This window comes from Odontesthes bonariensis, chromosome 5 (assembly GCF_027942865.1).
Source record: "Odontesthes bonariensis isolate fOdoBon6 chromosome 5, fOdoBon6.hap1, whole genome shotgun sequence".
Lineage (NCBI taxonomy): Eukaryota > Metazoa > Chordata > Actinopteri > Atheriniformes > Atherinopsidae > Odontesthes > Odontesthes bonariensis.
Genome location: NC_134510.1, coordinates 9,991,443 through 10,015,116, shown reverse-complemented (window position 1 = coordinate 10,015,116; position 23,674 = coordinate 9,991,443). Strand labels below are relative to the sequence as shown.

Genomic DNA, 23,674 nt, shown 5'->3' with positions numbered 1-23,674 from the left:
CAAAAACAAACCGCAGGCAGGTGGCAGGAAAATTTAGATTTCCCAAACCGTCAAAATAGCATCCAGAGTAATCCGAGCAAGGAGAATGTATTGGAAAACCAAGCCGGAGTGAGCACTCAAAACAGCAAATTAGTAAAAATGACAAAGATCTACCAAGGAAAAAGAAAACTAAGCTGTGTAAACTGTGCAAAGGTCCCGAGCCACCTCTAATATGTTAAGACCAGCAATTCATTTGAAATGTGCAAACAAAAATGCAAATACAGTTTATAGGGCAAAAACAGAGATATAAAAAAAGAAAGAAAGAATTAGAAAGTAAATAGTTGGTATGAGCACCTGTATTTTCTTCAACACAGCCTGAACCCTCTTACACAAGCTTTCTGTCATTTCTTTAAGTCGTCTTCAGGAATAGTTCTCCAGGCTTCTTGAAGAACATTCTAAAGCTTTTCTTTGGATGTTGGCCGCTTTTTTGTTCTGTTCTCTGTCAAGATGACACACAGCTTCAGTAATGTTGAAGTTCAGGCTCTGGGGAGGATTCTTCACTCCATAAGCCCTGCTGCCACACCATTTTTAGTGCAGTTCTTGTGTTATTTGTAATACCTCTGGCTATTCTCCCTGTTTCCTTTCCTTAAGAATGGCTTCTTGACAGCCCCCCTTCCATGGAGACCATTTCTGATGACGCTTTGGTAGATGGAGTAGATAGATCAGCTAAAGGGCCAGATGCATCTCTGTGATCCTGTGTCTGGTCTTTCCTGGGTTTTTCTTATTTTATCAGGACATCACTTTCAGATACTGTTCATCTGCTGTAGACTTTTTTAGGCCTGACCCTTTGTCCCAAGACTCTGCAGACAATGCTAAGATAAGTTTTTCATTGATGTAACTAAATAAATCGAAACCAGTTGTCTTTGTGACAACCAGTAAAATGATACAATTTAAAATTGGTTCTTTACTAAATTGTCTGTTACGTGTAGACAGAAAACTGGTTTGTACTTTGAGTTGGGCGTATATTTAATTTTAAGTGATTCATAGGTCAGTGTTCAGTGGCTTGAAAAACAAACAAACAAAACAGAACACATTCCTCTGACAATGGTCAGGTACAAGCACTGGACTGTAAATGAATGAAAAGGCAACCAATGTCCAAAGAACAATTTTTAAAAAGCCTGGAGAACTATTGCTCAAGACCTCTTGAAAAAGACTGCAAGGAAGTCTGACTCCTCGGGAGTAAAATGGAAAGAATTGAGTGGTGGCTCCAGAATTTTGCACAGTACTTTATACTGAGGGAAAACTTCTGGTAAACAGGTGCGTGGTAAGAAAAAAAGCAGTAGGGTTATTAGCAGAATTCAGAACAGGTGTGGAGCCAGACAAACGCAGACAGCAAAGCTAACAGAAATGTTCAAAGGATCATTCATGAAGTTAACTGAGACACACAACACAAAAATCCAAAATCCAAACAAAAACAACTAGACAAAAGATCATAACAGGAACAGCCTCTAGAACGACATTTCTAATTGCCGCTTGGTATTTTTTTACAACCAATTTGATGTTAATTTTTCCTAAATGTACTCATGAGAAACATGCTGTCGTTTGGAACACCTGACAGTGTGTGTCTGTATATTTTAAAGTGAGTCAGTGTGTCTCTGTGTATCTTATTTCGCTCCCTCCCATCCTCTCGGTGTTCCTCGCGGAGGCTCTTTTATTCCCTCCTGAGCGGCTCTGTCACCCATGTCGCCGGGGGACAAGGAAAACGTGGCGTTTCCCTGGATCAAAAATTTACGAGCAATTAAAAGGCGGCCGATGCCCAGCATCCATCAGCCCTGCGTGCTGCTGCCAGGCTGGGTGAGGGGGAGTAGCAGTAAACCACAGGCTATATACTTTTATATCTGTTTTGCCTCCAAAGAGGGAGGGTTATGACAAAATGATGTTTTACTGTTCCTGGTTTCCAGCGATGTAGATATCGTTCATGGAACAGGCTCGTTGTGGGTCGGAGCTCTTGGAAGGGAGGGTTAGGTGGAGAAATATGCTCATAAAAGTGTGTGTTTTGTTTAAGTTGGATGATTTTCTTTCACTGGCAAGGGCCTTTCCACACAATAGGAATAACATAGTATCTGCTGCTGGTTGATCTGTTGGAGGAGTGACCTAATTACTCTGTTGTTTATGACTGCAGAACTTTGATTTATGCCCCTATGCTGATGTAATTTCAGCACAGAGTCTTCCTCTTCAGTAATGGCAGCAAGACACATTTTATTATATTTGAAAACACAAACACACACTAATGCACAAAGATCCCCTGCAACACACCTAATACACAATAAAGCATGTAAGCCCTCATACATCAATGCAGTCACTCTTTCACTTTTTTCTGGTTCCTCGCGACAGGCTCAGACTCATTTGCATTCTTAATTGTGTTGTAATGTACTTTTAATTTGAAAATGGAGGCAATTAATTATTTTGATATGGAACAAAATGCCGCAAATGTAAACATTCTAATAGTTCTCCATGAGCTGAGTTTCATTTTTCAAAAGAGGGACTGAATCTTATTACATTTTTTAATGCCATAACATTTTTTTTAAACCAAAGATACCATTTCACCATCATGCATTCTCCTTGATATTCACTTTGTTTTTGTAGGGAGGACAGCTTCTCTTTGATCTTTTCTACCACTGTTATTCTCTATCTAAATCTTCCAAGGGATAATTACTGTAGTTTCACCTGTGCTATCAGAAGAAGTTAAGTGAAATTAAGCTTGTTTGGACGTTCTGCTTCTTCAGTGTGAGTCATGCCTCTCGTACAAAAAACGCTATCGCCAGCCACCACTTTCTATTTCTAGGTTAGAGGCCTCAATTTTTTGCCCTTCGCTGACCATGTGATCAATAGGTGTGCTCAAAGAATACAGAGCAACATTCAGAAAGTAGATGGAGATCTATTTCTGGAGACCAAGAAAAACCTGACACCTTCACTCCGTCAGCCTGATAAACTCACCACAAAGAGGAACAGGATGAATGCGTGTTATTTTTTTTTTTCCTTTTTCCATCCCTCTACATCCCCTTTCTCTCTCCTCTCTGTCACTCACACGCATATTTTTCTGTCCTCTTATATCTCAATCCCCCACCCAACAGCAACCCTCATCTCTATCTCTTTCCCCCTCTCTCCTTTGATTCTCCCGAGGGTGCTGGGAGCCAGCTGACATCACAGCCGGCCCGGGAACAGCCTATAAATTATGACTGACAAGTCTTTGGGCCAATAAAAGCACCACCATATTTCATGCACAGTAAATCTGATGGCAGATTGCTCTGGCGTGTGGCGGATGACATGTTTATTGTCGTTATGGCAGTTGGAGCGGAGGGTAGAGAGGTAGAGGGTGGGGGTCGCCTTCCGATATCGGAGTTTTCTAAAGCTCCCAGTCTATATGGAGGTCAAACAGATGGGAACTTTGAGATGCGGGTGAGCCATTGCTCCCATCCAGCCAGCCAGCCACACAAATCCTCAAACACACACACACACACACATATATATATATATATATATATATATATATACATACACACATACATACACACATATACATCAGTACTAACTCAACTGACATTCTTTGAGAAGCCATTTTTCCTGCAGCTTTTAGAAAGCCATGGAGTCGCAGCTTCCACTGCAACCGACTGTCCCCAATCCACAGTAGCTCTTTAAGAAACTTTCAAGGCTACACTCAACAGCCCAACTGTATTTTCTAAATTAAAACCAGACTTAATAACTTACCTTCTGCAGTTTGAATCTTGCTAACACTCTCAACAGAAAAAGTAGACCACATGAGCACTTAACTTTATATGGTAAATATAAAGCTTTTACTGGAATAGTCAATCGAAACTAGAGTTTGCAATAGAGCAGCAGCGACTGCAGAAAAGAGAAACACAGACATCTTGTATTGTTTCAGCGTGTTCACCAAAGTGTGGACAAAATCAAAGATATTTCTGAGCCTGATTTGAGAAGCAAAGCAACATCAGGCTGGTACTGCACTATGTAACTGAAATGGTTTATTGGGAGTAAATTAACTTATCAATATACAGTCAAATATAACTCTGTGGTGGAAAGTGAGAAGATTTAAGTGCTGTACTTGAGTGGCATTATTAAGAACGTGTGCTTTATTTACACTTAATTTACGCACTTCCCTACATTCAGTTTTCAGTTAAAGACTTTAAACTTCAACTTTATGGCCATAACATTGATCTATAAAAACAAGGCACCAGTTAAACAAAATAATGATGCCACAAAGACAATGGCTACTGTGAGATTTTCTCTTTTTCACTATTGCTACACAATTGTTTGGTAAAACTTTTTCTGTCTCAATAAGTATTTCCAATTCATTTAAAATAAATTGCTAAATTCTTCTCCCACTTATTCCCAATCACCTAACATCTTTTTCTACACTTAACTCTTCACAGCAAGGTTGTTACATATTCAGCAGCCTGACTTTACGACTGTATTTTACATGTGATTCAACCCCATTTTATCATTTACTATAACGTCACACTAAGAGAAAAAAAAACTAAAACAAAAAAAAAGACCCACAAAAAGACTCTTGGAGAAAATACGCCTGCATATCGCTTTCGAAATTTCATCCTGTTTTTTCCTCAGGACCTTAAAAACAAAACAAAACAATAAATAAACATTATAGGGCTCTTACAAGCAAAGCAATCAGTACTACCCTTAATTTTCTTAAATCCTTTAATCCTAGACTTTCTATTTGATTTTAAATGTATTGCAACAATCTCTCTAAGTGACCCAGTGCTGATTGCACTGTAGTCCACCTATCCTCGTCCATGCAATAAACCATTCTTTATAATTAGCATGGCCGTTGCAATATGATCAGGACATTACAAGTCCTCGGCTACAACCCCTAAATGGATAAGATTTCTGCAGACGCCCGCTGCTGTGATCGGCATCATTATATTTTAATTAAACCATTCTTCTCACAGCAACACAGTAATTACAATCTATTTTATGACATGGCATGCTGTGAAAGAGGAGATGGAAGAGGGGAATAGGAAAGGAGAGAATAGAAGTGACAAAAAGGTTGAAAAGAGGAAGGTTAGAAAAGAAACCACAAGGAGAGATGATTGGAGTTAGTTAGAGTCAGGGTGACGAGAGGGGGGTTTAATGGGAGTGAGACAGAGAGCAGAGGAAAAGCATCACCAACACTATGACTGATTGCTGATATGTCATTGCCTGGCGGACACAGCGAAAGCATTGTAAAAGCATTTATACGACATCTGGAGGAGCGCAGTGTCACTAACTCTCTCTCAGATTCTTACTTCATACAGTGTGAGGCAGAAGCTCTGCTCCCTCAGCCTCTGTGTGTATAAATCATTACACACCAACACCAAGGCTTGCTGTGGGTGTGATAATAACATTAAAGAGGTACAATGACGCTCCTCCCTGCACAAGATCACCTGTCTTAACTGTCATAAAACAGGCTGCCGACTTTTGTGGTTGAAGGAGAGAGTGTGGGTGTGTGTACAGAAATTGGTGAGGATGGCTTATTGTCATACTTTAGTAATTGTGTCCAATACAACACCTGAATCATACAGCTTAATACATGAAACTGTTATTTTCTGATCATTTGAGCTTTACGACATTATCAGAAAATATCTATATTTCTATGATTTTCCGTTGTTTATATTCCCAAAGTTCCAAAACTTTAGTGGAGTGTATAAAAACATTTCCCTGTAGGTTAAAACTCTTTTGCATTAAGGTTGATTCTCCAAAGTCAAATAGCTCAAAGCCATGAACGGCACCTTAAGAACAATATATTTGTTAGATATTCAAACTGAAAACTGAAGATCATGCAGATTTGAGCATCATGTCAAGTAATCCAGGTCTTAAAGGTGTGACTAGAAATTCAAACCTACCAAGTCAAGAAAGTCTTCTCATCATAAAATCCCAATATAAAGTCCAAGTGATGAACGGGGACCTGTGGGTGTAGTTGTTGGTTGCAGCACCTACTGTAAATCTAAAAATGTTTTTCTGGCTATTGTGCCAAGCCAGCAATTTTCATTCAAGAGAGCAAGCGCCATCTTTCAGTCTAGTTTCCAGTTCTCAATACGTCCAAGAGCAAAAGTCTGCCAGTGAGAAGCTTCTGGATGCTGGCCAATCAGATCAGTGAGGGCTTATTGGAAGGGGAGCAAAAGACAAAACATGGACATCTATGCCAGGTAATGTAGCAGGTGCTGGGCCAAAAAAATATGTTAGAAATAGAACTAAGAAAAGAATGGATAACAACAGAGTCACGTGTGCCATACAATATTAACCCCTGGCCCCAATACCTATTTGTTATGGATCTGCCAAAATCTTAGGGATTTGTTTTTACCAACAGTAAGTATAGTAGTTGTCCAATCTGCCTTCACTGCCATATCTTTGAGAGTGCCACCTTAAGAAAGCAGTTGGACAGTTTTGTTTTAGAGAAGCCTTTATATTGTGGTCAAGAAACCTGGAAGGTTGTTTAAGCATGTACAAATGAGGTTTACACAATTTACAAAACCTGAAACTACAGTTAGAGATCATGTAGGGATATTTAAAGTAATTATAAATTTCATGAATCCATCCATTAAACTTCCCGTATGTAGAAAATGCAATAGCATGCTATTCAATATTGGTGATAGGATAGATTTTTATATTACTAGTAATGTCTTTCACAAAGTAGCATCACCTATATACTTGTTGATGTACTAATTGTGTTTTAGAGATTTTTAATCTTCAAAACTCACCTGAATCACCACAAAAAGAAAAAAACAAAAAAAGGAAGAAAAACAAAAATAATAGTACATCTTATATGGTCCTGTGTCCATGTGTCCAGCGGTTTAAAACTGTTCTGGCAACATGAGATGGATCTATGCAATATTAGGGCAGTTTTAATGCTGTGGCTGATCAGCGTATGGTTACAGCTAATTGGCTTATCTCACCATAAACACTTGAAACAAGAAAAACAGCTAGTCTGGCAGTTCAGTTCACCTTTTAGTCTTATTTGGAGAAAGAATGCTCGTGGAGTGGTGGGACTCGGCATTTTTGTGTCGAAGAGCACTCAATAATAGAACGACTGCGTCACAGTACCTATGGTGAACATGGTATCCTGCTGCATTGATGCTCCAGCCAGGCTCTTCAGGGTCGGGGATCTTTGCTGTCTTGGCGATCAGATGCTGAACATCCCTCCACGTCAGCTCAGGACTAGGGCAAGAGACATAAAACAGAATAAATCATCAAAATATCATCGCACACATCCGACCTTCAGTCTACAGTCTACAATAAATAAAACCACAGAGGAAACACTCCAACTCCGCATGATACTGTGAAAAAAATCCCTAAGGAAACAGACTGCTCGCTCTGGTCTGGCACTGAAAGAGGTTGGAAGACTCACAGCACATTTCATCAGACCCATATGTAATGCTTACACTGTATCAATGCAAAGTTTTATTGATACATTAAACTGCTCCGCTGAGACACGGAGACCTTCCATTTTTAATATCGGTGTCACTAAAAACTGAGAATCCAACAAAGAATATTTGAGACTTTAACAAAAAGAGTCTAGAGCGCTGAATGTAGAAAAAGTCCTCTTTTTAATCCCAGGCAGGGGAATTCTAATAGAGCGGACTCAAGTGTCATGTCAAGCAATATACTAATGGAATCCAATTAAGACCTTTAAACTGCGCTGAGAGCCGGAGGATATTAGCTCAGTTTTCTATAACAAAAGACCAAAGGTTCGTCAACGAGGGTTTTTTTTCAGGATATAAAAAGCATAAAGGAAATTGGGTTTTTCTGCTTCATCCACTCATTATTGTTCCCTAAGAAAATGACTTGAATGGAGTATGGCAAAACTGCTTGGCTACCCTTTCTGAACGGTCTTGTTCTGTTTTTGAGAAGAAATACCACTCCTGTCTGCCTCAACGTCCATACACAGTTATTAAGTCAATCCTCTAGTACAGGGACGCGATGAAGGCATGTAAAGGTGTGCCACACAGTTAGGCTTAATGCCACCAACTTTTAATGACATGACTGCAACAGGTCACGCATATATTCTGTGCATATATATTGTGCCGTTGGGTGTAAAACATCTCGGGAAATATCAGGCTCAGATGTAAACAGATGCATTCCATTCACGTACTGTAAAAAATTAAGCAGAACAAAAGTGAGGAGAGAAGCTTTCATTAGCAGGATAAAACAAAACCATGGCAAGCAGTGAGAATAGGCAGCTAAAGCAACATGATAGGAATAATACCAGTAATACTAATAATAGACGGAGAGAAAGAAACAAAACACAACACACAAACAATTATTTTAAGCTTTGATTTCAAAGGGATTGGAGGGTACGCGTGTGTGTGGGGGGAATAAGCTTTGTACTTTGAACTGTTGCTGCTCACCGCATGCGTCTGTGTGTATGAGTGTGCACTCTGTATTATATATTAGTGGCAGCAGCATGTTTCTGTTGTGTGCATTCCCCCACCTCTATCATCAGCAGGAGCACCACCACCATCACCCCTCTGGTGGAATCAGAGAAAGCCCCGCGGCCCCGGCTGGTTTGCATAAAGCAAACAAAATTAAATTTGCTTTGCTAAATCAAAGCATGTATGGTATTCCAAGCTGCTCTCTCTGGGACAAATTACTTCAAACGGCCTCCTTTGTATCATAACAGAGTAAAAAAAAAAAAATAATAAAAATCAGCCCAATCAGCGGCTCTCCAAAACCCTCGACTCGGGAATTAATTATTGAACCGAGGGCTTTTCTCTCTCCTCGCAGTCTGCGACACAGATCTATTTATTTTGGAAAAGTCGTTTTGCTCTTAAAACACACTGCTGGCTGAGAACACTGCCATCTCCCTTTTTGCTCAGTGTTTCACTCGTCTTTGCCGCACAACCCCTGAAGGGACATGTGAATAGGTTTAGACAACAAACTGAATCTGAAATCCCCAGAACCAGCACCTACTATAGTGCTAGTTAAACAGAAGTAATGCTTGTGCTGTAATGGACTTGAGATGAACTGAGCTGTTAACTGTGTCACAGATGGATGGTTTTTTTTTTCAAATGAAAAAGCTCTTCGTATCCGAACAATATCTGGTAAATAAAAGAAATCCTCTGAGATGATTTCAGGATTTAGTTATTTACTGCAGTCAATATCTCTCTCTTCAATTTCTCAGCTTAGTAATGACATGTAATAAAACAAATTATCTGGCTTGTCGGGTTAGTAGCCACACTTTTTCCATCGTCATTACCCTGAGGTCTTGAACGGTGTCCTTGTCTGAGTGGTTACATGTCATGAATGGTAGACTATCACAAATGAAGGCTGAATAATGGCTTATGAGTAAGTCCGGAACTCTCTGCTCTTCTTTTTTCTTTTTTTTATACTCCATTTGTGTTGAAGTTTTCAACAGGCTCGCATGTTTATAGGTGACATATCATGAGTGAAACAAGCAGTCAACACCTTGGCTTAGCATTTCCACCGTGGATAGGAAGTGCTTCAACGCCAATCTCAAAATCTCAGTTTAAAACGGCAAGGGTTTCATCCAGAACAAACTTTGAAAAAAAAAAACTCCTGTCAAGAGAGGAGTGAGGCTGACTGCTGATGAGGAACGAGGTTTTTAACTAGCAGGATTTTGCAGCCCATTATTAGCTGGGAAGGCAGTTGGGAAAGACTCTTATCTATATGCACTTGCTTCATTTCTGCTCAGCTTAAGAGTCTCTGACTTCTCTGGTCCTCTTACTGGACTTTCCTTCCAGTCGCTCTGCTCATGAATTGTAGGCTGAGCTTGTAGAGCGTCACCTCTGGTTAACCCAGCCTTGGTGTATTCACCACTCTGCTACACAAGCAGAGCAGTCGCTTTTAGTGATTACCGAGCAGTGTGTAAAAATCACAGCACAATCCCAAACATAAGTTCTGCAAGGGGAGAAGGTGAAAGTTACTGGAGCACTCTCATCTTGTCACAATACTGTGAATACAACCGCTCGAAATCTCTCACACTGTGTCCTAACCCCTCCTGATTTACAAACTATTCAGACACATCTGTTTCAAGTCAAATAAACACTGTCAAAGTAACACTAATGAAACTTCCTTTGAAGTCAACATGCGTAAAATATAATAAAGCCATTCAAAACTTTTACACCAAGAATTTCTGGACTGCTTCCCTGCAAACGTTTACTGGTTACAAATATCGTTCTCTGGTCTTCATATAATCAATAATTGACATCAGCCATGAATTATTCAACTGGGCACAACATTCCTCAATTTTCACAAAACAGACAACAAAATCACACCTTTCATGAGAAGTTTTTGTTATGACTTCATTTTTAAACTAAATGCCTCTTACAGAATGCTAGACTGCCAACTGACTACTAACATGTGACAGCTCGCGCAAAGTGAAATGACAGCAAAATTCAATTCCGCACAAGAATTGTGCTTCCTGTCATGGATTTCTTCCATTCTGTGTCAATTGCTGACAAAATTTTCATTTGCTAACAAAAACAAACAAAACAAACAAAAACCAAACAGCAACACCAAGAACAGAACTGGGAATTGGTAGATAACTGATCTGCATCACATGAAAGCAAACATCTGTGAGTATCCTCCAGACCCTTACAGCCATCATCCCTTCGCTAAGGCTCACAAAGCAGTACAGCAGCCCTCATAGCAAGCACACAACTGTTTACAAATCCCCAGTTAATAGGATCAGGGCTCATTGACTTGGCCACTCCAATGTGTCTGATGTAATCTATTAGCTGTATGATAGTCAGTGTCTCAGTTCAATCGATAAACCTGGGCCTCCATATTCCTCCACTGTGGACTGTTACTGCTAGCAATGCAGCCTTATGACTACACAGTGTGTGTGCATATGTTATTGTGTGTATGTGTGTGTGATGTGTGCACGTCTTTAAGTTGTAAAGGAGACAAACACATGACAGGATACAGGATAACTTTATGGGGACTCTCAGTAATCGTCGGGAGCAAATTGCAGTTCCCTCACTTACAAAGTGATTTTTAAGAGTTAAAACTTAATTTTAGGGTAACAAAAAACAGTTTCTTCATATGTGCTATATGCTCTAATATGTAGGTGATTGGAAGGAGCAGTGTAGGGTCAAATTTGACCAGATGTGGGGTCATATGGTCGGCAGTGGCTAAACTGCTGGAAGTTTTGCTGGCAAGCTTATATAGAAAGTCCAGAGTTACCCATCTTTGCCACTGGACAGTGACAAATACGCTTGAGAAAGTTGTTGGCGAGTGATCAGTACCATTCTGCACGGAAAAAACTGCTGGAGAAATGGGGAGAGGACGGTGCCAATGGGCAGTTTTCTGGCCTGAGTCATCAGTTATGTGCCCTAGTGGAATCCTCCTGTAACAAGCGAGTATGTGATCAATTACGCCCACAACGGAGCACGTTGCTTATGTGAACGTGTGATAAAATAGAAAGTATATTCCTGGCCTCAGGGAGCTGAGGAATGCATTGTGTCAATGCTGTGTCCCCATGGGAGTATAGAAACAAACATGTGTGTGTGTGTGTGTCTGTGTTTTCAAATAATGCACTTTCAGAAATTTGTTAATCTGCAATTTTATGCGTGCACACATCAAAAATACAGTGCAGCTGATACTTATAGGCAAATGTTAATTCTGCACAGATTAAATGAATGAATGTATGCAGTGTGTGTGTGTTCATGTGTGTTCAGTTGTTTTGCTGCCACTTATGATATGCCTATATACACTGGTGTGTTACTGTACGATACAGCGGTGCAGTACACCATATGTCTTGTATCAATGCCACATTACCGTGCATGGCATGTCTGGAAGCGCATGTTTGTGCGCGTCTGTGTGTGCGCTATGGGTTTGTGTGTGGGAGTGTGTCTGTAGCTGGTGTAACTGGGTTTCCAATTAAGTTGAACCACAGGCTGGATCAATGCAAGTCCTCTGTGTGCAGGAATGAGCAGCCCTGGGCCCTCAGAGCATGCCCACGAATAATTTATCACTCACACTGGGCCGAGGCAGAGAGGAAGAAGAGGAGGAGGAGGAGGACTGGCATGAAGAAAAGGAGACAGAGAGCATAAGGACAAAGTGTCCAGCCCACGGGGAGAGAACGGCAAAGATGGGTAATCGAGGAGACAGAGAGATGGAGGGGTGAGCAAAACAGAGAGAGATTGGGACCCAGAGGAAAATGCTGTCAGCTCTCAATCATTTAGAAGCATCACACTCCACACTTTTCCCTGCAAAAAAACCCCATCGAAAATCAAATTCTGCAGGGAACACAAGCCACACAATCCGCTCTACTTTTAGTATAGTGTATGTTTGAAAACGCTGTCAGCTATAAAAGTGAACGAACAGAGAAGTTCTGCCTTTTACAAATTGGACCTCATCCAATCAGTGTCATCTGCCTGATGATTTCAAGCTGATCTTATGAGATACAAAATACTAGTCCAGTCTGATATAAGTCAGTTTCAACGTCACTTTTGGATTTCATGTACAGTAATACATTATATGGTACTACATGACATGAATATTGCTCTTCTTATTGTGTCCATATTCCATATAATAACAAAGTTGAATCTCATCTTATCTGTGCTTGTCCTCCTCTAATTGACAGGAGTGTTTTTTTAAGTTTGTTCTGGATGAAACCCTTGCAGTTTTAAACTGAGATTTTGTAACTTTATTAATTTAGGTAAATCTATAATTTCGGAAAATGATCTTTTCTAAATTTACACAAAATGTTTAGAATGCTGTGGTTTTAATATCTTCAGTTTACAACATGAATCATAAGATATCTATGTAACTGTGTGATCAGCATGTCAATATTTGTTCATTTGCATGAAACAGGACTTACAGTTGAGAATAGCTTACATGAAAAGTCAAGAGATGTCCAAAATTCATCCTTGGGATGACAAGAAAGTGCAGAAATTCAGCAATCAACTCAGGAGCAGATAATTGATCTCAAACCATAAAAAGCAACATCTTAATGTGAAAACAGAATTACATAACAAGTCATCCAGTAGATATTTTTTCTCAGTAAAACAATATAAAACATCTCATATTCCCATATGAACACTAAAGTATTCAACCATTACCAGCTTCACTCAATAATGCATTATGGACATGTTTGCCACCAGTGGAGATTTAGGCCTTTACATTCCCCCTGGTGCTTACTTTACTGAAGCTTTACATGTCCAATTGTCTTCTTTCCTTTCTGTTTTACAGTAACTGAAGTAGGGAACACCAACAGTCGAGCTTGTTAATCAGCAGAATATTATGTGCTCGTACAAGACCAGCAGCAGTTAATACCCCTCTGTCTCATCCCAGCTACATTGCAGCCTTCGCTGAAAGACAGGCAAACTGACTAAATATGATACTGATACCTATTTTACTGAGGACCACAGAAACTACATACAGAGACTAAAACACGTAGCGGTCACAAAACTGCACACTCATGCATATGTGTGTATACACATTCACACAATGAGGATTATAACCTGGTGTTTCATTACCGCACAAAAACACATGTAGATACACACAAGCATACAGTGTCTCAAGCCGAAAGAGTGTCCACGGTTTGTGTCTATCAATCTCACAGTAGCGAGGCGTGGACTGGCAAGAAGCTCCGCGTTGCTCTGTAATCTTCTCTTAATGTGCTGCACTCTAAGCCTAAGTGAACCCATTTGGACTAACTGTGGGCAGACTGAGATTCCTCCCATGTTATCTGAACAAGTGTTACTAATGGGTCTATCAATTAGACAAAGTCCAATAACTGCATGCCTGCAATCTCCTTTAAACACACTGCACGGATGGCTGTGATTACTGTGGTTAATGACTACATGTGCAAGCATGGAAATGTATGCTGGTATGACTGTGAGACAACAGGCAGCTTGGATCTTAGATCATCTGCATGTCTGTAGTTTATATATGTGCTTATATTTCACCAATACATTCTGTGAGAGCCAAACATTGTATTTGTATTTTTTTTTTTTTTTTTAAAACAAGTCCTGCACTTAATGTCTATTTAAATGTCTATATATTCATGTAGGTATCCAAAATCTACAAAGTATATACAAAAGTATTCTATCTGCCTTTAAACAACATCTACTGCTGATGTTTGTATACATATATAAACTGCATGCATTTTTTGATGGCTGCCATACCTAATGTGGGCAAAATATGTATTTTTTTTTGTTATTTTAAAGATTTTAAAGATTTCACATTTTCCTCTTTACATGAAATGGGGAGATTTTGGCATACAACAGAAGTTTGCATCTTGCTGACCTGAGGTGATAGATGTATACCACTTTATAGTGATGTGCTGAGGAAGCCAGTTGCCACAAAGGGTAAACTTGCAACCTGATTAAAACCATGCAATTTAAATGAGTACTCTGGTCATTGTTCTCAGTCATGTTAGCAGTAACGTATGGTATCGTGCCCAGTTGCATCTGGGATAGGCTCCAGCCCCCCCGTGACCCTGAATTGGATGAAGTAGGCGTAGGAAATAGATGGATGGATTATTTATTAAATAAATACTAAGCCAAAATGCAGAAGATGAGTGTGGAAAAACTCAGTGCATTCTTATTGCTTCCATAGGGATTAAGAGAGTAAATAAATGCCACGTGCTGCTAATTAAATGCACTTGATTAATTGATCATCACCAAGTGTGAGCACCTCTATAAAAGACGAAATCTTTTTTTTTTTTTGCTGGAGTATTCAGGTTAACACAATGCCAACGTCAGTTATGATCTTTGAGGAGCAATTGTTGGTGGGAGGGGACATATGGCCCGTTCCACACAAGTTGGCATAGAAAATCGTTGAAATTTATGACACTTCAATCAGTAAAAGATCGCAAAAAGTGATAGCAAAAATCTGAAACAAAGTCCTCGGAACATAATGCACAGCACAATGGCAAAAAAACAAATACAATCTATAAGCTCAAACACCTCAGACCAACTGTGAAGCACGGTGATGGAGGGGTGATGATTTGGGCTTGTTCTAAGGCCACATGACCCGTCCATAAGTCAAGAGCTCAATTGTATAAAGTATTCTAGCGCTAAATAGGAGGCCATCTGGAGTAGAATGATACCAAATATACCAGATAATCTACAGCAGATTATCAAGAAATGATTACCTCCAATTTACTGCTGCAAAAAATGCTTCTACAATCTATTGAATAATGGGGTGTATTTAGTTTTCACTCAGTGCTTCTGGATTTTAGCTTAATTTATGTTGAATAATAACATGTTTTAATATGCTGTTGATCATCATCGGGTGTATCAACTTAATTCTAATTTTTTGCTTATGTCCTGTTCTGTAAAACGAAAGTTACGTATGTAACTACGGTTCTATGAATCCCGAATGACCGCCAGAGGCGGTGCTGAAAGCACTGAATGTCCCTTCGCGCATGCGCCGTTCGAGTAGTAATACCAACAGAGTCACACCTGTGACATGTCGGGTGATCAATCAGAGGCTATATAGCCCGGTGTCATCCGACACTCTGCTCCTACAGAATCTTCTCGCGGAATGCAAGGATTCTGAGTGACAGAGAAGCTCTGGCGGTCATTCGGGATTCATAGAACCGTAGTTACATACGTAACTTTCGTTCTATTTCATCCCTACTGACCGCCAGAGGCGGTGCTGAAAGCACTGAATGACCAATACCAGCGGCGTCACGAGGAATCCAGAGCAAAATACCTCATTGGGAAGGCTCAGAGGACCCTCGCCGCAGAACCTGATCCAGAGGATGAGGGGAGGCCACATTCACCCTGTAGAATCGGGTGAACGTGCTCGGGGAAGCCCATGATGCAGCAGCACATAGCACTTCCATTGGAACCCCCCTCAAGGCAGCCCAGGAAGCAGAGGCGCTCCTGGTAGAGTGCGCCTTCACACCAACGGGTGGGGAGCAGCGCCCCGTAGCGTAGGCGTGGCAGATGACATCCACGATCCAGTGGGAGAGGCGCTGTTTGGAAAGGGGACAACCCAACCTAGGGCCCCCATAACACAGGAATAGCTGGTCCGAGCGTCGAATAGCAGCAGTGGCTGCAATGTACGCCTCCAGTGCCCTCACTGGGCACAACGACCGGGACCCACCAGCAGTACCTTCCGACACGGGTTGAAATCGTGCCAACCTCAATGGCCGGTTGCAATGCGAACGAGGCAACACCTTAGGCAGAAATGCAGGGTTTGGCCACAAGGTAACCCCAGATTCATCAGCATCCCACCTGAGACAGGAAGGGCTGACCGACAGAGCATGTAGCTCGCTGACCCTCTTAGCCGAGACAATAGCCATCAGAAAGGCAGTTTTCCACGACAGCCACCTGAGGTCCGCCAGCTCCAAAGGTTCGAATGGGGGGTGGCACAGAGCTTCAAGCACCAAGGGCAGATCCCAAACAGGGGCCCGTGGGGCCATCGGTGGGTGCAACCGACGAGCGCCACGCATAAACAGGGAGATGAGTTCATGGCTCCCCACAGTACAGCCCGCAAAGCCAGCATGACCAGATGAAATGGCCGCGACATACACCTTAAGCGTTGAGGGAGTGCGGCCCCTGTCAAGAAGAGACTGGAGAAACTCCAGTACAGTGGACACTGCACAGGTGACTGGATCATCCTTGCGGGCAAAACACCACTGGGAAAACAGCCGCCACCTGTTCTCATATTGCTGGCGAGTAGAGGGTGCCCTGGCACTCAAAAGGGTGCGTCTGACGGGATCAGAATGACCGGTCAACAGCTGTTCAAGCCGTCCAGCGGCCATACCCACAGTCGGAGGCGGTGGGGATTGGGGTGCCACAATCGTCCCCCCAGCTGGGACAGCAAATCCCTCCTGGTCGGGAGACACCATGGGGCGCCGCGACACAGGCTCCGTAGAAGCGGGAACCATGGCCGTGCCGGCCAACACGGAGCCACCAGCAACAGTCTGTGTCCCTCCTCGGCAACTCTCCGAAGGGTAGGCCAAATCAGGGACAGGGGTGGGAATGCATACAGGAGGACCCTCGGCCAAGGATGAGCCAGTGCGTCCTGGCCCAGTGCGCCTGACGCCCCCGTAAGGGAATACCATCGAGGGCACCGAGTTGACTCCTCTGTGGCGAAGAGATCCACCTCCGCCTGACCAAAGAGGTCCCAGATCCTGAGCACCACGTCGCCGTGAAGGGACCACTCTCCCGGCGCAGTTGCCTGGCGGGAAAGAGTGTCCGCGACGTGGTTGTGCCGCCCAGGCAAGTACACTGCCCGCAGGGTGGACAGGCGAGGAGAGGCCCATTCTAGGAGGGCTGTGGCCACTTCCAGCAGCTGCGCTGATCTGGTGCCACCCTGATGGTTGACGTGGTAGACCGCGGAGGTGTTGTCCGACCGTATAAGGACATGTTTCCCTTCCAGATGGGGAATAAAGTGACTGAGTGCCAAATGCACCGCACGCAGCTCCAGTACATTTATGTGCCTGGAGCGATCCCGTCGGCCCCAGCGGCCCTGAGCCGCTCTGTGTTGCCATACCGCACCCCATCCAGTAGGGCTGGCATCCGTCGTGACCACCTCTCTCCGACACACAACTATCCCCATGGGGACACCCCTGGACAAATAGCTTCTGTCCCTCCATGGCCTCAGGACACGAAGACATGACCCTGTCACCAGGAGTTGGCGATGCCTGTGCCGCCTGGCGTCCAGGCGGAAGCTGTTGAGCCACCTCTGAAAGGGGCGCAGTGACAGCAGACCCAAGGGCACGACCCGGGTGACTGATGTCAGTTTGCCCAGCAGCCGCAGGAAGGTGACGTAGGACAACTGCCGGCCCAGCCTGAATCGACTGACCAACTGGAGTATGTCGGTCACCCGTTGAGCAGATGGGTAAGCCCGCATGGAGGGCGAATCCAGAAAAATACCCAGAAAAACGGTTGTCTGAGACGGGGTCAGGCAGCTCTTTTCCGAGTTGACCTGGAGGCCCAACCGGGACACGTGATCCAGCAGACGATTCGTATCGCGAAAGGCATGTGCTCGGGATGGAGCGCAAAGAAGCCAATCGTCGAGGTATGCAAGTACCTTCACTCCGCAGGCCTGCAGAGGAGAGAGGGCCGCTTTCACACACCGAGTGAACACCCTCGGGGAAAGAGAGAGGCCAAATGGGAGCACCCGGAACTGCCAATGGCGACCCTGATAGGCAAACCGGAGAAAACGGCGATGTTCTGCCGCAATAGGTACATGGAAGTACGCGTCCGTCAAGTCTATTGAGGTAAACCACTCGTTCCTCGCAACAGTCTGAAGGACCTCTGCTGTCGTGAGCATGTGAAAGGGCAGTACCTTGAGATATTGATTCAGTCCCCTGAGATCCAGAATGGGACGAAATCCGCCTGTCTTTTTGGGCACGAGGAAGTATGTGGAGTAGTAGCCCCTGGGTTGTTGCAGAGGATCCACTGCCTCGATCGCGCCTTTGGCCAGGAGGGCGGAAAGCTCCTGATCCAATGCATGGGCTTTTACCGGGTCGGTGATCACGGTCACCCTGACCCGGCGTGAAATGTGAGGCCGCCGTCGGAATTGTAACCGGTAACCATGGGTCAGAGTTGCAACCACCCATGGATCCCGAGTATGAGCAGCCCAATAACGGAGCTGCTGATGGGAATAAAATCCGACGGTCGGCCTGGTGGCATCACCGTCTGCCCCCACGGCCCCTAGGGGCCCTGGTGGGGCGGCGGCCAGAGTGTGGGTCACGGGCCTGCCTGGCTGGTTGGCGGGCTGGCACACGAAAGGCCCTGCTGGGCCCCTGTCGTTCGGCCGGGGGAACCCGAGCACGACCCCGAGGTGGCGGCCAATCACTGCGGCCAGCCTGCGGGTGCCGTGTACGCCGAGGTGGGGGCATACCCCTGCTCAGGCCTGAAAGCTGCCGCCTGGTGTTCCGCGCCTGAACAGTCCGTTCCAGCGCTTCCAAGGCAGCCGAGCCAAACAATTCCCCTGGCACCACAGGCACCCCACGGAGGGTCCGACGACCTGCTTCAGTCAACGGAGACTGTGCCAGCCAGACCTGTCGACGAGCCTGAATCAAGAAAGACATCACGCGCCCAAGCTCCCTAGTCATCAGTGCAAAAGCCTGAAGCGCAGCACCACTAAAGCCAATCGCAGTAGTGGCCCCACCAGAGTCCTGTAGGGATGAAGAAAGGGCGAACATGAGGTGCGCCAAGGAATTGCCAAGGCGGCCAGCACGCGTCCCGGCGTTATAGGCTCTACAGAGGAAGTCGTCTGTAACACGGCATTGAGCCCGTGGGCACCGAACATCACGGCGAAGAGCCTCATCCGGCGCCACAATGAGTGAGGCCACAGCGGGCTCAACCGCAGGCATGCAATCCAAGCCTGCTTTAGCCGACTCATGCATAGCCTCTAACACGCGACCATCTGGGGAGAGGCGCGAAAAGGCTTTGGGGTCCCGCCAACAGGCGTGTAGCTCCTTTAGGTACTCCTCGGATGGAGGGACAAAGAATGGAGCAGGGGCCTGTCCGCGCCTGAAAAAGGCGCTTCCGGGAGCCGACTCTTGTGCCTGTGGGACGGTCAGCTGCAGCTGCCCCAAAGCCATCTGCATGACGTCCCGCATAGAGCCGTCGCTCGCCCCACTAGCTGCCCCCTGTGAAGAGGGCGAGCCAGACCCTGTACGAGACGACTGCGCCCCCACCTCACTCCTAAAGTGAGAGGCGGAGGCAGCCAAAGACAACGTGTCCTCCTCGGGTGCCAACTCAGGCATGGGGGGAGACGCAGGATCCAACTGGTGTGCCTGGAAAAGGGATTTCATTTCCGCTAGTTCTGCAGACAAACGCTCCACCACTGTGGAAAGGCCCTGATCAGCCTTGGCTCGACTCCTCTTAGGAGGAGCCACAGAGGCCGCAGCCTCACTCCGGCGCTTCGAGCGCCTAGGGAGGGTCACCTGCCCAGAAAGAGGAATGTCATTGCCAACCTCGGGGCGCAATTGGGCCAGCCGAGTCACCCTCACGGCATGGGGCATGTAACTGCAGTCCATGCAGGGGTTTTCCGAGAGGGCCTCCACCAGGTGATCATGCCCAAGGCAGGCAGGGCACAGATCGTGGCCATCATCTGCCTGAAGCACGGTCCCGCAATCCGTACAACCGTGGGAGCCATCCATGTTTGAAGCTGACCTGAGCTCAACCGCAGGCCGAAAGAACGGGGGAGCTGACACCGGCAGCCACGTCCAGAACACCGGACGACAATCCAAACTCCAAGACTGGGAGAGGGGGCGAAAACGCAGCCGTCACCAATCAGGGCAGTCAACACCGAATAGGCGGCTAGCTAAAACTGGGAGAGGGGGCGCAAACGCTGCCTTCACCAGTTAGAGCGACCAACACTGAGTCAGCGGCTGGCTAGAACGGGGAGAGGGGAGGCGGAAACGCTGCCTCCACCAGTTAAGCTCAGCGCAAAACAGAGTGAGCCGTCCGCGAAAGTTGGGAGAGGGGGCGACCACGCAGCCTTCACCAACTAACGCTCCGTGCAAATCAAGCAGCCAGAACTGAAGAAGCGGCTAGCCAAGACTGGGAGAGGGGGCGAAAACGCAGCCGTCACCAACCAGGGCAGTCAAGCCGAATAGGCGGCTAGCTAAAGACTGGGAGAGGGGGCGAAAACGCTGCCTTCACCAGCTAAAGCAACCAAAACTGAGTAAGCAGCTGGCTAGAACGGGGAGAGGGGGCGGAAACGCTGCCTTCACCAGTTAAAGCTCAGCGCAAAACAGAGTGAGCCGTCCGCGAAAGTTGGGAGAGGGGGCGACCACGCAGCCTTCACCAAATAACGCTCAATGCCAATCAAGGCAGCCAGAACTGAATAAGCGGCCAGCCAAAACTGGGAGAGGGGGCGAAAACGCTGCCTTCACCAGTTAAAGCAACGGAAACTGAGTAAGTGGCTGGCTACCACCAGGAGAGGGGGCGAAAACGCTGCCTTCACCGATTAAATCTTAGCGCAAAACAGGGTGAGCCGTCCGCGAAAGTTGGGAGAGGGGGCGACCACGCAGCCTTCACCAAATAACGCTCAATGCCAATCAAGGCAGCCAGAACTGAATAAGCAGCTAGCCAAAGCTGGGAGAGGGGGCGAAAACGCTGCCTTCACCAGTTAAAGCAACGAAAACTGAGTAAGTGGCTGGCTACCACCGGGAGAGGGGGCGAAAACGCTGCCTTCACCGATTAAATCTCAGCGCAAAACAAAGTGAGACGTCCGCCAAAGTTGGGAGAGGGGGCGAAAACGCAGCCTTCACCAAATAAGTTTCAACGAAAAAACAGGCAGACGGACTCAGAAGCCACCACTGGTAGCCCAGTTCAAAACCGGAAATCAGCTGGTTATGGGAGAGGGGGGCGGAACGCCACCGTCACCAACCAAGCAACAAAAACACAGATGCCACCGCAGGCAGCTCAGCAAACAGACTCAGAAGCTACCGCAGGCAGCTCAGGTCCAAACTTAAATAGCCGTTTACTATCGGGAGAGGGGGCGAAAACGCTGCCGTCACCAATTACAGCAAACAAAAACACAGCTGCAACAGAACTCAGAGGCTACCGCCGGTAGCTTAGTTCAGGAAGTCAAACAATCAGCTGTGTAACCTCGGGGGAGAGGGGGCGACGCCACCGCAACCGAGTAAGCAACAAAACTCAGAAGCTACCGCCGGTAGCTTAGTTTAGGAAGCCAAACAATCAGCTGTGCCACAAACAATCAGCTGTGTAACCTCGGGAGAAAGGGCTGAGACGCCACCTCAACCGAGTAAAGCAACAAAACACAGAGGCTACCGCCGGCAGCTTAGTTTAGGAAGCCAAACAATCAGCTGTGCAACCTCGGGGGAGAGGGGGCGAGACGCCACCGCCACCGAGTAAAGTAACAAACTCAGAGGCTACCGTAGGTAGCTTAGTTTAGGAAGCCAACAATCAGCTGTGTAACCTCGAGAGAGAGGGGGCGAGACGCCACCTCAACCGAGTAAAGCAACAAAACTCAGAGGCTACCGCCGGTAGCTTAGTTTAGGAAGCCAAACAATCGGCTGTGTGAGCTAACAATCAGCCGTTTATCAGGGGGCGAGACGCCACCCCAGATGCTACCGTCGGTAGCTCAGTTCAGAACGAAGCACTCAGCTGTTAACTGAACAAGCGGTAGCCAAGGCGCTACCGTCCCAATTTTAAAGCGCAGTAACAACGCACCACGACACCAACCTGTGAGTCGGTCCAAAAGTAACTCGTCGCAGCCCCTAGGAGGGCGAAATATCGCTGCTCCAGCCACAGGCAAATGGGGCGTCAAACGACGGTGAAATGACCAAGAAGGCAGGTTGATGCTGTGCAAGCGAACCGCACGCGAGAAGAAAAAGGAGCAGAGTGTCGGATGACACCGGGCTATATAGCCTCTGATTGATCACCCGACATGTCACAGGTGTGACTCTGTTGGTATTACTACTCGAACGGCGCATGCGCGAAGGGACATTCAGTGCTTTCAGCACCGCCTCTGGCGGTCAGTAGGGATGAAATAGAACCATAGATTCAATTGAGGACGTACTTTCTTTTTCACATTACTGTATATATAGTAACAGCATTATCACACATTAGTCATATAAACCCCCGTGGTATGCATGTATTCCTATGTGTGTATCTATCTATGTATGTACAGTATTTGTGACAGTAAACAGTGAAAAGCATTAGCACAGGGGACATCCCTGAGTTTGTGTGGAGTTGCGATTGAGTAAAGACCAATTAGAGCAAGTGGATTAACTTTTCCATGTACAGTAAGCGCCCCAATGAGGATACTGGCTGATTACTCTTTAACTTCACACAGAGATTGAGCGTTGAGATTAGGACATATGACATCATTTTTACACTATCAGAGCTGACATGGCCATATGCCGCGGATGAATGAATAAATAATAGCAACATTTAATCTCTGTGCGTTCATTAATATAAGAATTTATGACGACGGTTATAACAATATACAAACAAAAAAAAGAATTATAACTATAACGAAATAAAAAGAAACCACATATTGTCAAAAACACTATACTGTATAATAAATAATATCTAAGCACACAGACATTTTAAATTTCCTGCAGTTTGAGAATGAAAACGCCATCCACAGATTTAAATGTAATAAAAACTAATAAGGAACGTGTTCTCACAAAGACCACATATTTAACTTTGGATAGTTCTGCTGCCTCAGGAAGATTGAATCAAAGGACTTGCCTGATACAGTTTATCTGATCACAAAACGGTTTGGACTGAGTGAAATAGCAGAAAATATGTTTTTGGAGACAGCCTAAATAAACTGAACTGAAAAAGAAATAGAGAGGAATGTGAACACCTGCAGATGCAAACCATCAGGTGGAATCACAGCAAAGCCAAGTGTTCAGCCACTTTCCAGCAAATAAATAGACAGACTGATGAATGGACAAAGAGAAACAGAGATAAAGTGGCAGAGAAGCTGACACGGTGATAAAGTGAACAAAACAAACAGGCAAAGAAAGAGTGACAAACAGGAGGAGTGAAGAATGGATTCACCCTGATGATTCTCTGGACAGGCTTCAAGATGGATGGATGGAGGCAGATGGAAACACAGACAGACAGGCCAACATAGACAGATAGGCAATGACACCCTGACACAGTGGGCAGGAAAACACTGAAGGCTAAAATAAAAAAAAAAGACACAGACTAAGGTCAGACTGCAGGCTAACATATTTTTGGCATAAATATAGTTGATA

General features: G+C 45.1%; 1 protein-coding gene across 1 annotated transcript in view; it reads right to left on the bottom strand.

The window, feature by feature from the left end:
- The window catches only part of LOC142380538 (furin-like protease kpc-1), a 166,088-nt gene that overhangs the window by 43,560 nt on the left and 98,854 nt on the right, over positions 1-23,674 (bottom strand). Inside the window, exon 13 of the mRNA XM_075466455.1 lies at positions 7,096-7,209. Coding sequence (XP_075322570.1) covers positions 7,096-7,209 — 114 coding nt within the window. The remainder of the gene's footprint in view (positions 1-7,095; positions 7,210-23,674) is intronic.